The 12,287-nt window shown below is 39.5% G+C and overlaps 2 protein-coding genes across 14 annotated transcripts in view; one reads left to right on the forward strand and one right to left on the reverse strand.

Moving 5' to 3' along the window:
- The window catches only part of LOC122981168 (hemicentin-1-like), a 738,767-nt gene that overhangs the window by 416,571 nt on the left and 309,909 nt on the right, over positions 1 to 12,287 (reverse strand). The gene's annotated exons all lie outside the window — the stretch shown is intronic.
- Positions 1 to 12,287, forward strand: part of LOC122981166 (dedicator of cytokinesis protein 3-like) — a 210,899-nt gene that overhangs the window by 127,878 nt on the left and 70,734 nt on the right. For all 13 annotated transcript variants that reach the window (XM_044349757.1, XM_044349756.1, XM_044349755.1 and 10 more), the window contains 2 exons: positions 8,621 to 8,769; positions 11,654 to 11,738. In XM_044349757.1, the coding sequence (XP_044205692.1) occupies positions 8,621 to 8,769; positions 11,654 to 11,738 (234 nt within the window). The remainder of the gene's footprint in view (positions 1 to 8,620; positions 8,770 to 11,653; positions 11,739 to 12,287) is intronic.

Here is a 12,287-nt window from a genome sequence, read left to right on the forward strand (position 1 = left end):
ATCTCAACTCAAAGCTCCACTAACGCATTTTTTCTTCACAAAAAAATAACCTCACTGACAGCGAGATGCAATAAATCATGTTATTCAGTCTGTAATGAAGTTATCATAAAAATCCAAACTGTTATGTAGCTTAATAAAATAAAATTTAATACATTTATATTTATGTAATTGTGGTCTGTCTGTACATATAGAGCCCCAGAGGGAGCACTGTTGTTCTGTCCAGTAAAAACATGAAGCTTCACTTCACATTCAGACAAACTAATGTAGCAGCTACAATTGTTAGATTTCATCTGTGAAACCAACATTTATCTTACAAAAGGAATTATGTCATATATCGAAATGCTAGACAGACATTAGATCCAGCGGTGAATCACCAAAGAGCTGCAAAGATCGGTTCATTGGATCATGTTCTCCCCTGGATGACAACATGTTGACCTGCTGATCATCTCAGGAGTCCAACGAGCTGGTCTCACCCGGTCAGCAGCTCCTCACATCGCAGAAAACATCAGAGCAAACTTCCAAATAGACGTTATTTGGATAAACTGACCACATATTGGGAATCTAAATGTTTCTCACCTGAAAAAATATTAAAACTTAAACTAAAAGTAAAACTTAAAAGTGACATATTAACAGTCCTACAAGTGAAAATTACAACCACTTTTAGTCTGGCTCAAAATCTCCACCATCTCTGCTAGTTGGTGCGAAATGCATTCTGGGATACTTGGCTATCCCAAGTCCACACAAGTCAGCTCTATTTTTTACAACCTAACTTTGTGGAAAGGAGAAGGGGAACAACAGGTTATGGAGAGTCTGTTGGGAGCTCAGCTTTATCTCTAGGGAACACCCCCAACAAATAATTTTTACAATATTTGTATGAAACAAATATTCGTTTAAAACCCACTATTTGTGCTTTGCCTAATAATGTATTTGTATTCGAGCACATCCCTAGCAAATACACATCCAGGCGTTTGGACTGTACTTGGCTGGATTGGAACAATACTTCAGCTGCAACTGATGACGTTTCACAGGTACAGACAAGAACATAGATTGAGAAACGCCGTGTGTTCCCTCCTGTTGTGCCAGCTGGTACACCTGTTCCACGTCCAGTTGATTGACTCAGAAGAGGGTCAAAGGTCAAAGCACATCCACCCAATAACTGTGATGGCCAGATGTCCCAAATAAATCCGAACTGCTCTGGTTTTAAAGCAGTACAACATGTTTCAGTACAAGAGAAGCTGTTTGAGTAAAAAAAAAAACACAGATGGCAGTGATGCTTCAACTGCCTGCCGCCTCAAAAACAGTCCTCATGCTTTTGATTCATGCATGTGGAAAATATGTTGCAAGTCATTTTCAAGATTCAAGATTTAGTTTATTGTCATTTTCTTGTATATTTGCACATACAAAAAACCAAAATGCTGTTCCTACCAGCCCACAGCAGTGCAACAACAACAGAAAGAATAAAGATACACTGTATATCTAAAACTTCCCTTTAAAAAAATGATAAAAACATATAAATCCCAAGAGAAAACAAAACAAAACAAAACAAAACAAGCAGTTACATGTCTCAGTTGGATGTAGACAGCTCTTGCATATCATCGAGTGACCAGTACTGACGGAGGACTTATAGAATCCATTTTGCTGTCCAGTGAACGAACATTAGGCAACATGATTGTTTATATGGATTAACAGTCAGCTCAATGTGTTGTATCTCTGCTTCTCAGATACCTGTTACAGGTACCTGTTACCTGGACTGCACAGTTCATCAGTAAACAACAAACCAAATAATCAGACCATTGTATATATGATTCTTTAAGCCTGACATGCGACCAGCATCACCAGTCATCATCAGTCAGTGATGATGGTCGGGTGGACGGCTGGAGTAGTAGATGAATACAACATGGTGTGTGTTCATGCCAGCAGTCATTCTGTATAAGATGTCAAATACTTCAAAGGTTAACAACTCAATTTTGGTATTAATATCCTGAAAGTCATCAATTTTGCTAAAATTATGGCAATTTGTGATTCCCATTAATGGCTGCGTAACCTGGTAGGAGTTAAAAATGATTTGTTGGTTCTTCACTACTGATCTGACCACACCCACCTCTCTGTGTCTGTGTTCCCATTCATTTCATTTAACATTATTATTTCATTTATTATTATTATTTACCTAACCCTACTGTATCTCTGTGGTGCACTAATACAACCTGGTTTCAAGGTGCATCAGTTAGTTTGAGCTAAAGTGTAAAAAAACACTTTATGCACCATGTCAGCAAAATAGATAACATGCATCTTCTCTCAGCTCATTTAGGAGCAAATGACTGTAATAATAGTGACTAGAATAGAGATTTAAACACTATGAGGTTTTGCTAAAGCTGCTGTTACAGTCCTGCTGCTGAAATTAAACTCACCAATGTTTGCTCTTTATTAATATAATCAGCTTTCATCATCTGATATCTCTAGTATGTCTGTATCTGTCATCTGTTCCTATGTGTTTTCTGCATTAAAGGAGTGTGACACACAAGCTCTCCTCTTCTATTGAGGTGAACATGAGCCAAGCACATACTTCACAGTTCCCCCAGCGGCTGCACTGGCTGACAATAGGCAGCTAGTGTCAGGCAGCTCTCTGGTGTAAATGTGTTTGTGAACGTTGCTCCGGGTACAGCTCCTCTCTCAGGCGGCTGCTGCTGCTGCTGTAAATAAGAACTGTGTGTCCTGTATCTCGGTGATGGGTCTGCTAGGTTCTGGTCTTTATAGCACTTGGAGCTTTATTGCTGAGTCCTGCGGTGCTGCTTTGATTAAGGAGAACCCTCAGGAACAGAGTGTGTTCTGCCAAACCAAAGTATAGAAACATTTATGGTATAGATGGTTCTACATGAGCTTTCCCAAATCATAATAATAAAGCAACATTTTCAAAAATCAGCTGCTGTTTTTCGGAGAACATGGTCCCAGTTGTTTATAGTGAAATAAATATAAGTATTTCTTTGCTTTTTTCATGTCAGCATGGTGTGCAGTGAGCATGCTCAGTGTGAACTAAGCATGCACGTTACTCACTACAGTCCTGCTCTTCTTCTTTTTTGAGTATACCAATGATTAATTAATTGATTATTATTCTGATTAATAGTCTAAGCAGATGTTTGGTAATTGAATTGATTAAATTACCACCACAGTGTAGATGCAAGCTTTTCTTACTTCTCTCTGTTTTTAATTTCTCTGGCGTCTCATTAATCCGGAGCTCTGTGTGTGTGTGTGTGTGTGTGTGTGTGTGTGTGTGTGTGCGCATGTGTGTGTGTTGAGCACATCTTTTACATTCTCTGCTCCGACTGAACAGTTGTTTCCTGTCATAGCTGCTGTGCTAATGAAGCAACACTGTGAGCATTTTTATTTCCATATGTTTTTCTTCTTTTTTTAAGTTCTGGCAGCTCATCAAACACGTTATAGAGAATTGGGGAGATGGTAACGGCAGCGATCAGCTTTTGTGAGTCCGTGTGCATGTAAGCTGGTAGAACAGTGAATGTATTCACCTAAACTGTATCACAGTGGGGGTTCTTTGAGTGCTTGTTCCTTGAATAAAACAGCACAGAAAAAAGCCTTGTGGTACCCCTGTGACTGCCAAAAGATGACAGTTTACTTAGCTTCTTCATGAGTTGAACAACATGAATCTAGTGAGCTGAACCTGAAGCCTCTTTCTCTCTCTCTCAGTTTTTTTGCTGGCAACTTGTCACTGGCTCTTTCTTATTTTCACCTTTATTAGACCAATTAATGAATTAGTTACTAAAGGGATAACCATACATGTAGTATCAATGAAAAGCCCTTTAAGATGATGTGTAAAAGCTCAGACTCTGAAAGATGTTCCTGCATCTTTAATGATTACATCTCCGTGCAGAATTTTAATATGGACTCTGTATCAAAGTGTGTATCAAAGAGCATTAGCTTCTGTGTCCACTGGGCATCTCCTTAAAAACAAATGCTAAACAGATGCTGAGGGGAACTGCAGTGCGTGACTCATGTTGTTGCTAAGCAACCCCTGAAAATCCATTTGAAATGGCACTCTTTGGCTAAAAGTTGTAGTATTTCTAACCTCCAGCACTCGCGCTGAGTGCTAAAAACATGGTAATCACTCAGCACTGTTGGGAGGGTGCAAGAGGTTTCCCAACAGGAACAACTGAGAAATAGACGCCAGTGCTGTGAAAAGGGCTTCCCTGTGGACTCATTGCCTTAGAGCTGTATTATATAAATGACTGTTACAACAGGGAACCGACCTTTTCAAATCATACCATGTTTTAAATATCCTCGCATGCACTCGGGCACAGACTTCAAGTAGTCAAACAGATGTACCCATTATTGTTACCGCTGGGGTCTTTCCTCAGCTATTCTGTCATGGCAACACTAAAAAGGTTTTATAGGTATAAGGAGATCATGTATGTTTAATAACCAGTGTGTCTGCGTGCTTAGAGTGCAGACAGCTCCACCATAAAACCTTAAAAACCAGATTTGAAATGAAAGCATCATATAAATGCCTAAAATGTTTTTTTCATCTTCTTCCTGTACTTGTAGTTGAAAGTAGACGGGGACGCCTGAGGTAGAAAGAGGACAATGATGTGCTACAAACTTCACAGACAGAATCAAACCTGGGATTTTCCTGTTGGTGTCTACTTTAAGCTACCGAGCCACATCGACCATGTTAGAAAATGTGTTTAAAGATTAAGGAGTTTAAAGAGTCTCGACTGTTGAAGTGGAACTATCTATCCTCCCATCTAATCTCAATACACTCTTTATGTGAGGGCTTAGGACTGACCCAGCATGCACCGGGAGAGTGAACAGCAGAGAGAGCTACCGGTCGATACGAGAGCTGCTTCGACTGAATTTACCGAACTCTTTGTTGTTGTTGTTGTGTTTCCTGACTGAGTTTCCCAAAAACAGCTCCACCTCCACTGCAGCCGGAGTTACATAATGGTCCTGAAGCACAGGGGTCTTCTGTGTGTCAGATATGTCTAAAAAAAGAGTCGGAGATTATACACAGCAGCATGTCAATGTGCCACCAGGTGTTCACTGCTGTCAACTTCAGACACGTTCACAGGATTCCTGACTTCTGCATATGTGTGTGTTTACAACCTGGCAATTATTCATGCATGTATGCAAGTGTGTGTGTGTGTGTACAGTATACACTCTCTATATGAATACTAATATAATCATATATCACAGTACAGCTATATTTACTCTACGTATGAGTATGTAGGAGTATGTTGTTTGTTATAGGCCTTAAATGTCAAAGGACAGTGTGTGCATGTGTATAAATCCGTGTGTGTGTGTGTGTGTGTGTGTGTGTGTGTGTGTGTGTGTGTGTGTGTGTAGCATATGCTGCTTTGCACATAGTCATTTTTGCCTATCTAGCCGTCCTGCCAAGAACTGCACGGACATTTAACCCTGATGCCTGCTGCTGAAGGCCTGGGGGGCAAATTAGAGCACTAATAATAGTACAAGCTATAGGGGGAAGTATGTTTGTGTGTTTGTGTGTGTGTGAGCGCATCTAGATGAAATCTCCTACTACTGACTTACTGTGGTCTCATCTAGCATCAACTTATCAATGCTGCCGTTGTTTTAAGAAGAACCTCAGAGCTGGAGGCCCTGGAGGAGTCAGTGAAAGCTCAGTATACATCCAACGATGGTGAATATTTAGAGTATTAGACCATTTTAGGGTTGATTAGACTCTGATCATCGTGATTAAGACAGTAACGTGAGTAAAGTGTGCAAAGTGTACGTAATCAAAGACCATAGTTAATACAAGGCACTTAGTGATGCAGAGTAAAATTGAAGAATGGAAAACATTTGAGGTCAAGCAGAAGCAGTATGTCCAGGTCTGTAATGTCTAAAACCATATCAGGGGTCAAAACATGATAATTTCATTATTTATTCCTGTACTTGCGTGGAGGGTTTGTCAAAGAATGTCAAAAAATATCTCCACACTTTAACAAAATTCTTTTCAGAGCCCCGTGGTGCATGTTGTATTTTTTCAAGCTTCAGGTTAGACAACACATCCCTTATCCAGTGGTAGACTGAGGGTGGGGCAGCCTCCTTCCACCTCATAAGTATCAGGCAGCGCACCAGGAGAGAAGTAAAAGACTTTAGGGCCCCTGCAGGTAACTGCATCCCTTCAGGAATGATTCCAAACAGTGACGTAGGAGGGTTTGGATCGAGTTTAACTGTTAAGACTGTAGAGAGCTTCGAAAATAGACTTCAAATACCTCCCAAGTTGGAACACAGCCAGAATATGTGAATCAGTGTTGCATCCACAGACTTATGTTATTCACATACAGGGTTAATTTGTGGGTGTATCTTGGCTAGTTAAGATTTGGAGAGATGCACCACTTTAAATTGAATCAAAGAGTGTTGAGCACACATAGAGGAGGAGTGAACTCTTTCCAAAGTCTTAGCTGAGATTCCATTATCAGTTGTTGTTTGGAGGTCTTGTTCCCAAGTGGTTCTAATTCTAGACATGGAAGGGCAGTCAAATTACAGATCAGTCTAAATATAAATGAAATTGCAACAATCATTGTATTTGAAGGTTTATTGGGAATTTGTGGGATAGCACCCTTGACGCAGTGCCTAGTCTGCAAATATCTAAAAAAAAAAAAAAAAAAAAAGGGAATTGGGTATATTAAATTTCTTTGAAGGGGCGAATTTGTTTTCTATAAAGAGGTCCTTGAAGCATTTTTAGCCCCTATTACAGGGTTAGTATTGAACATGTTCAGTGGTGGAGGCGTTGAAGCACTAATTAGAGCTGGTTAGGAAGAACAGCCACAGGAATGAGTCTCCATCTTTACCCAGGTGGGACAGTTTTTGTCTAGACGGTGATGTGTCCAGTATAACGTCTTTGAATCTTAGAACCAAAAGCTGGACAAATCTGACCATTTTTATTTTTTATTTTATTTAATCTTTATTTAATCAGGCAGTCTAATTGACATGAAGATCTCTTTTTCAAGAGAGACCCGAGAACCAGAAACATTCATGAGACAAGAAACATGATCAGTAAACAGAAACAGTTACAAGAGTCATAAAAAACATCAGATAATAAAGTTTTAAAATCTCCAAGAGGAATGGAAGACTCTAGTTTCAGGGTAGTTCTGCCAACATTAGTGGGGACATGTGAGATATCTAAGTTAGTTAAGTAGTTGCTGGATCGTGTAATTTAGTCACCAGACTTAAATGATAGAAGAGATATGAGGTAGTTTGGAAGCTTCAACAGTAGAGATTTATGAATGAATATCCAACATCCATCCAACCTTATGATAGAGAAAAAAAAGAGAATGATGACTGAAATATGTCATCAGTGGAAAAGCATAATGCAGGATTAGCACTAAGATGAGCAGGATTTAACTGCTTAAGTGATGACGGGGCTTGATATGGATTTTCAATTGAGTCGAATGTTAAATATGAATCTTGAATGACAGTCTGCTGTCAAGCCAAATTCCCTATGAGTCAGAAAGAGTCCTACAGAATATCATGTACTCAGTCTGTTCTGCATTTAAAATTAGTCAGTGATTAAGGAATGAAAATTGGAAAGCATGAAGACGAGTCAGCCTGGACTGGGATGGCGACCACAGTGTATAAAATTGTATCATCTGCAAAGAAATCAATTAAGCGTTGCTCCATTTAAACCTATAGACTGCAGGTAGTGGAGTAGGATCAACAGTATCAAATTCTTTTGAGAGGTAAATAAAGAGAGCAGCACAAAACTGTCTTTTATCCAGGGAGGAGACAATGTTATCAATGACTGAAACAGCAGCTGTTATTGTGCTGTAACCCAGGCAAAAACAGGTGAAAATAGGTTTGATGAGTCAATAAAGGCACGTAATTGCAAATTAATCTATGACTCAAGAATCTTTTTTTTAAAAAGGAAGTTTAAATCATTGTTTATAGGTCAAAGCAAGAAGGTCTTGGGTTTGATTCCCCAGCCAAGCCTCCTCTGTGTGGAGTTCTCACTAAATTCCTCTTGTCCAAAACACTTGTGAAGCAGGTCGATTGGACCCTGTGAATATGTTTGTTGATGTTAGCTCTGTGATAGACTGTGATCTTTTCACAGGTGTTTCTCTGCCTGCCGGTCAATACATCCTGGCATGAGCTTCATCTCTCTCTGTGAGGCTAAGCAGGGATAACGCTGTGTCACACATACAGATACAAAGTCGAAGGCAGTCTCTGGCCTCTCATTAGTCTGGAGCTCTGTGAGTGTGTTGCATTGAACTCATAATTTACTCATACTCTGCTCCGAGTGGACAGTTGTTTCCTGCTGTAGCTGCCGTACTAATGAACCAACGCTGTCAGCAATTAGTTTCCATACTTTGTTCTTTTTAAAGTCACGATAGCTCGTTACAAACATGTCATAGAGAGCAGGGATGCCGGAGACTGCAGCGATCAGCTTTTTTGAGTGCGTAAGTGTGGGTTCTTTGAGTGCTTGTTCCTTGAATAAAACACCACAGAAAAGGTCTCGTGGTACCCCTTGCAGTTCAAAAAAAATGTCAGCTTACTCAAATTCTTCACAAGTTGAACAACATGACTCTAGTTTGCTAAACAACAGATGAACCTAATGCCTCTTTCTCTCTCTTTCTCTCTCTCCTGTCATTAGAAACACAAGGTGGATCTGTTCTACAAGGTTCGTCACGTGATGATGGAGCTGATCGACCTGAGAAGGCAGCTCCTGTCGGGTCACCTGACGCAGGACCAGAGCCGAGACGTCAAGAGACACATCACCGTCAGACTGGACTGGGGCAACGAGTGAGAATACACACAATCACACACACACACAGTATTTACAGAGACACACACTGACACACATAAACCGAGACATTGAGAAGAGTAAAAGGAAGCAAAGTTGATTCTTAATGTTGGAAATAGTGGCTGACAATGTGATCACAAGGTCCATTTAGTTTTCAATCATATCACACAGTCTTTCTTAGAGTTAGTCCAGTTGTAATGGAACTGTAGATGTTCACATTTCCATTTTCCTTTTACACATTAAATGTACACACACACACGCAGACATACACACTGAGACAGGAGGTCTACAGTAATTAATTAGTCTTTGGCCCTTGTATCCGCGCTTTAAAAGAATCCTATTCACTAAGATCAACTCTGTTTCCTAGAAATGACAAGACTGTTTTCTCTCAACATAACAAGAAAATGTTGCTAATTAATGTATCTGGCAAGTCGTAAAAAGTTTATACTGAACATATCAGCAAAATGTTCAGTAACAACATACTTCTGATATCAAGTCAAGTCAAGAACTTTACTGTCTTCCAATACCTCCAATATCCGATCTTGCACTACAGTATCCGCTGGTATTAAGTGCAACGTTAAACTCTTTTATGGTTATGTTTCTGGCAGCAGTTGGGTAAGATTAGTGAAAGATCACAGTCTTGGTTTAATACAGAAAAGAGTCAGTATTAACATTGAGCTGTTAGCAAAATCTTTAACTAACCTTAACCAAAATGCTTTTGTTGCCGAAAACTAACCAAACCTAGCGACAGTCAGGACTCCAGATGTGAACCCTGATCTCTGGTGTCAACTTCCTTGGTGTTGTTTATTTTCCATCCACCCTCCCTACAGCGTGGTGTATAACTGTAGCGCTTCATTCAGTAAACAAACAGACAAATCCAGGCAGCGATTACGTTAGTCAATGCGACTTCATTGGGATAATAATTTAGTCGTATATAAACCTAATTTTGAGGAGTCAGAGTTGTTAAATCTACGTTTTATCAGCGCGTTGCCTTTCAAATCCGCTTATGATAGGTTTGATTCTAAAAAGATAATTTCAGGACAAAGCATTTTTGTGTATTGATACCTAGTTTTTTTGACCTAAACCATATTTTGCTGAAGAACAACACAAATATCCTACATGTGGACGTGTTGATGTTTCAAAATCAGTGCTACAGACTCCCCTGACTCCTACGCAGGGTAAATAAAAGTATGATTGAAGGCAGGTGGATGAAGCAGTACACCAGTAGTTGAAAAGACTCATGGGAGCTCGTTGAAAGACTGATGGAAAACAGATGGAATGGAGAGAAATTGCTGGTTGACTTGGGATTGAGTTATTAATACTGGAGAAATGAAAGGTGGGCGGCCCAGTCCTCTCTCACAGGTAATTTAAAGCTCCACTCTGCTGTCTGTGGGGAAGAGACAGACTGTGAGGTGGTGTATGTGTGCTCATGAGGACAAAGAGGATGATGATGATGATGATTATGATGATTACAATTAGTGTTATTATGATTATAACACTAGTATTACCAATAGTTAATAGTAGGGTACCAATAATACCACAGTGCCAGAAATATCAGCTCATTACTGTTGCAGCTATAATTATTAAAGGGATAGTTCTGATTTTTGTTTTGTTTTTTTGACACAAGTAGGATTTACTCACTGATATTGATGTAAATGCACAGACGAGCTGATGAAAGTGAGATCTTCCATCCAGATAATAACAGAAACTGAAGTATAACTGAGTAAACACAAACCTTTTTAGCCTCAATAACTCACAAAAACAAGCTAAACAGGTTTCACTTAATCTTATCACTTCTAATTCAGTCCCAACAACGATAGTGGCGACCAGCGGTAGAATGTAACTAAATACATTTATTCAACTTTAAGGTACTTGTACTGAAGTATTTCCACTTAATGTTGCTTTCTACTTGTACTCCACTATATTTGAGAGGGAAATACTCAATTTCTATAGTTTATCACCTATAGTTTCAACTTACTTTGCAGAGTAAGATTGTACAAACCTGCAAATATCAGCAAATATCTTGATAATCAATTAATCATTCGAGTCACTTTTCAAGTAGAAAAAACAAACATTTGCTGGTGCTAACTTCTCAATTATGAGGATTTGCTACTTTTCTTTTCATCTTACATGATTGTAAATTAAATATCTGATATTTTGGACTATGGGTTGGACAACACAAATTTAAATTGATGGGGACACCGTGAAGCGATTAACTGAGAAAATAATTGGCAGAATAACTATTAATGACAATCGATAGTTGCAGCCGTAGTTTTAATCATTTTTACTGTCCAGAAGCAACACTTCAACGAATGCAGAGCTACTACCTCAAAGGTGTTCTTGATATTGTACGAGAAGAGCAGGGTCACAAATAAAGCGAAGGATAAAACCCTCAGCTCTCAGTTCTTAAACTTTATCAACCAGGGAATATTGGTTTTCTCTGCCTCTGGAGCCTCGGTTTCACAAAATTAACTGTCCCTCTGCCACGTGTAATACAGAAATACACATTTTACTTCTCATCCACAGTTAAAAGAAACGGTTTTAAGAATTTTCTGCACCGTGTCTTTAAGACCAAGGTCACTGACCTGTAGGTGAAAGATGTGGTTGTTGAGATTGAACAGAAAGTAATCCTCAGGAACAAGATCCCTGGAGGCCACAGCTCAAATTACTTTAATATAGAGTGTGTGTGTGTGTGTGTGTGTGTGTGTGTGTGTGTGTGTGTGTGTGTGTGTGTGTGTGTGTGTGTGTGTGTGTGTGTGTGTGTGGATAGGTTGTACCTGTATCCACAGCGGAAATATACAAGGTCTGTGTGAAGGTTATGTACAGTAAAAGGCCCCCTCACCCCTCTCTCTCTCTCTCTCTCTCTCTCTCTCTCTCTCTCAGACACCTGGGTCTGGACTTGGTGCCAAGAAAGGAGTTTGAGATGGTGGATGAAGACCAGATAAGCGTCTCAGATCTTTATAAGATGGTAAGACCTTTATTTTGTGCACCAAGTCTCAACTGTTCACACTCTGGATTAATGACCGTGGGGGACTGAGTAATCCTGGCTGAGGTGCTGTGGTAAGCATATCTGCTGAGACCTGAAACACCCAGTAATGCTGGCTTACATCACCAGTATGAGTGCAGTGTAGGATAAATGCAATAACATCACTACTTCCCCCAGAATCTGAAGAATCAGGTCTTTAGAAACGTGTTTAATAGTGATTTTAAGGTCAATTTAGAAAGAGATACACGATATAAACAGTGGTGACTGAAATAAATTAAAATGCATCTTGTTCTGATGGTTTATCAGGTTCATGTTTCTCACCATAAAATACAGACATTAAAGCAACATTAAGGGATTACTGTGAGTATGTGATAAATGCTACTGGTCTCTGTCAGTGACCAGTTTGTCCTTTAACAGTGTTAATGGTCCTAAATGAATCAGGTCATGACCCTGACATGGAAATAAAATGGACATTTTCATAATTAAAAGACAGAACAGAACCATGCATCACTATGACAGGGAATTATATTA

Source organism: Thunnus albacares, chromosome 4 (assembly GCF_914725855.1).
Source record: "Thunnus albacares chromosome 4, fThuAlb1.1, whole genome shotgun sequence".
Classification (NCBI taxonomy): Eukaryota; Metazoa; Chordata; class Actinopteri; order Scombriformes; family Scombridae; genus Thunnus; species Thunnus albacares.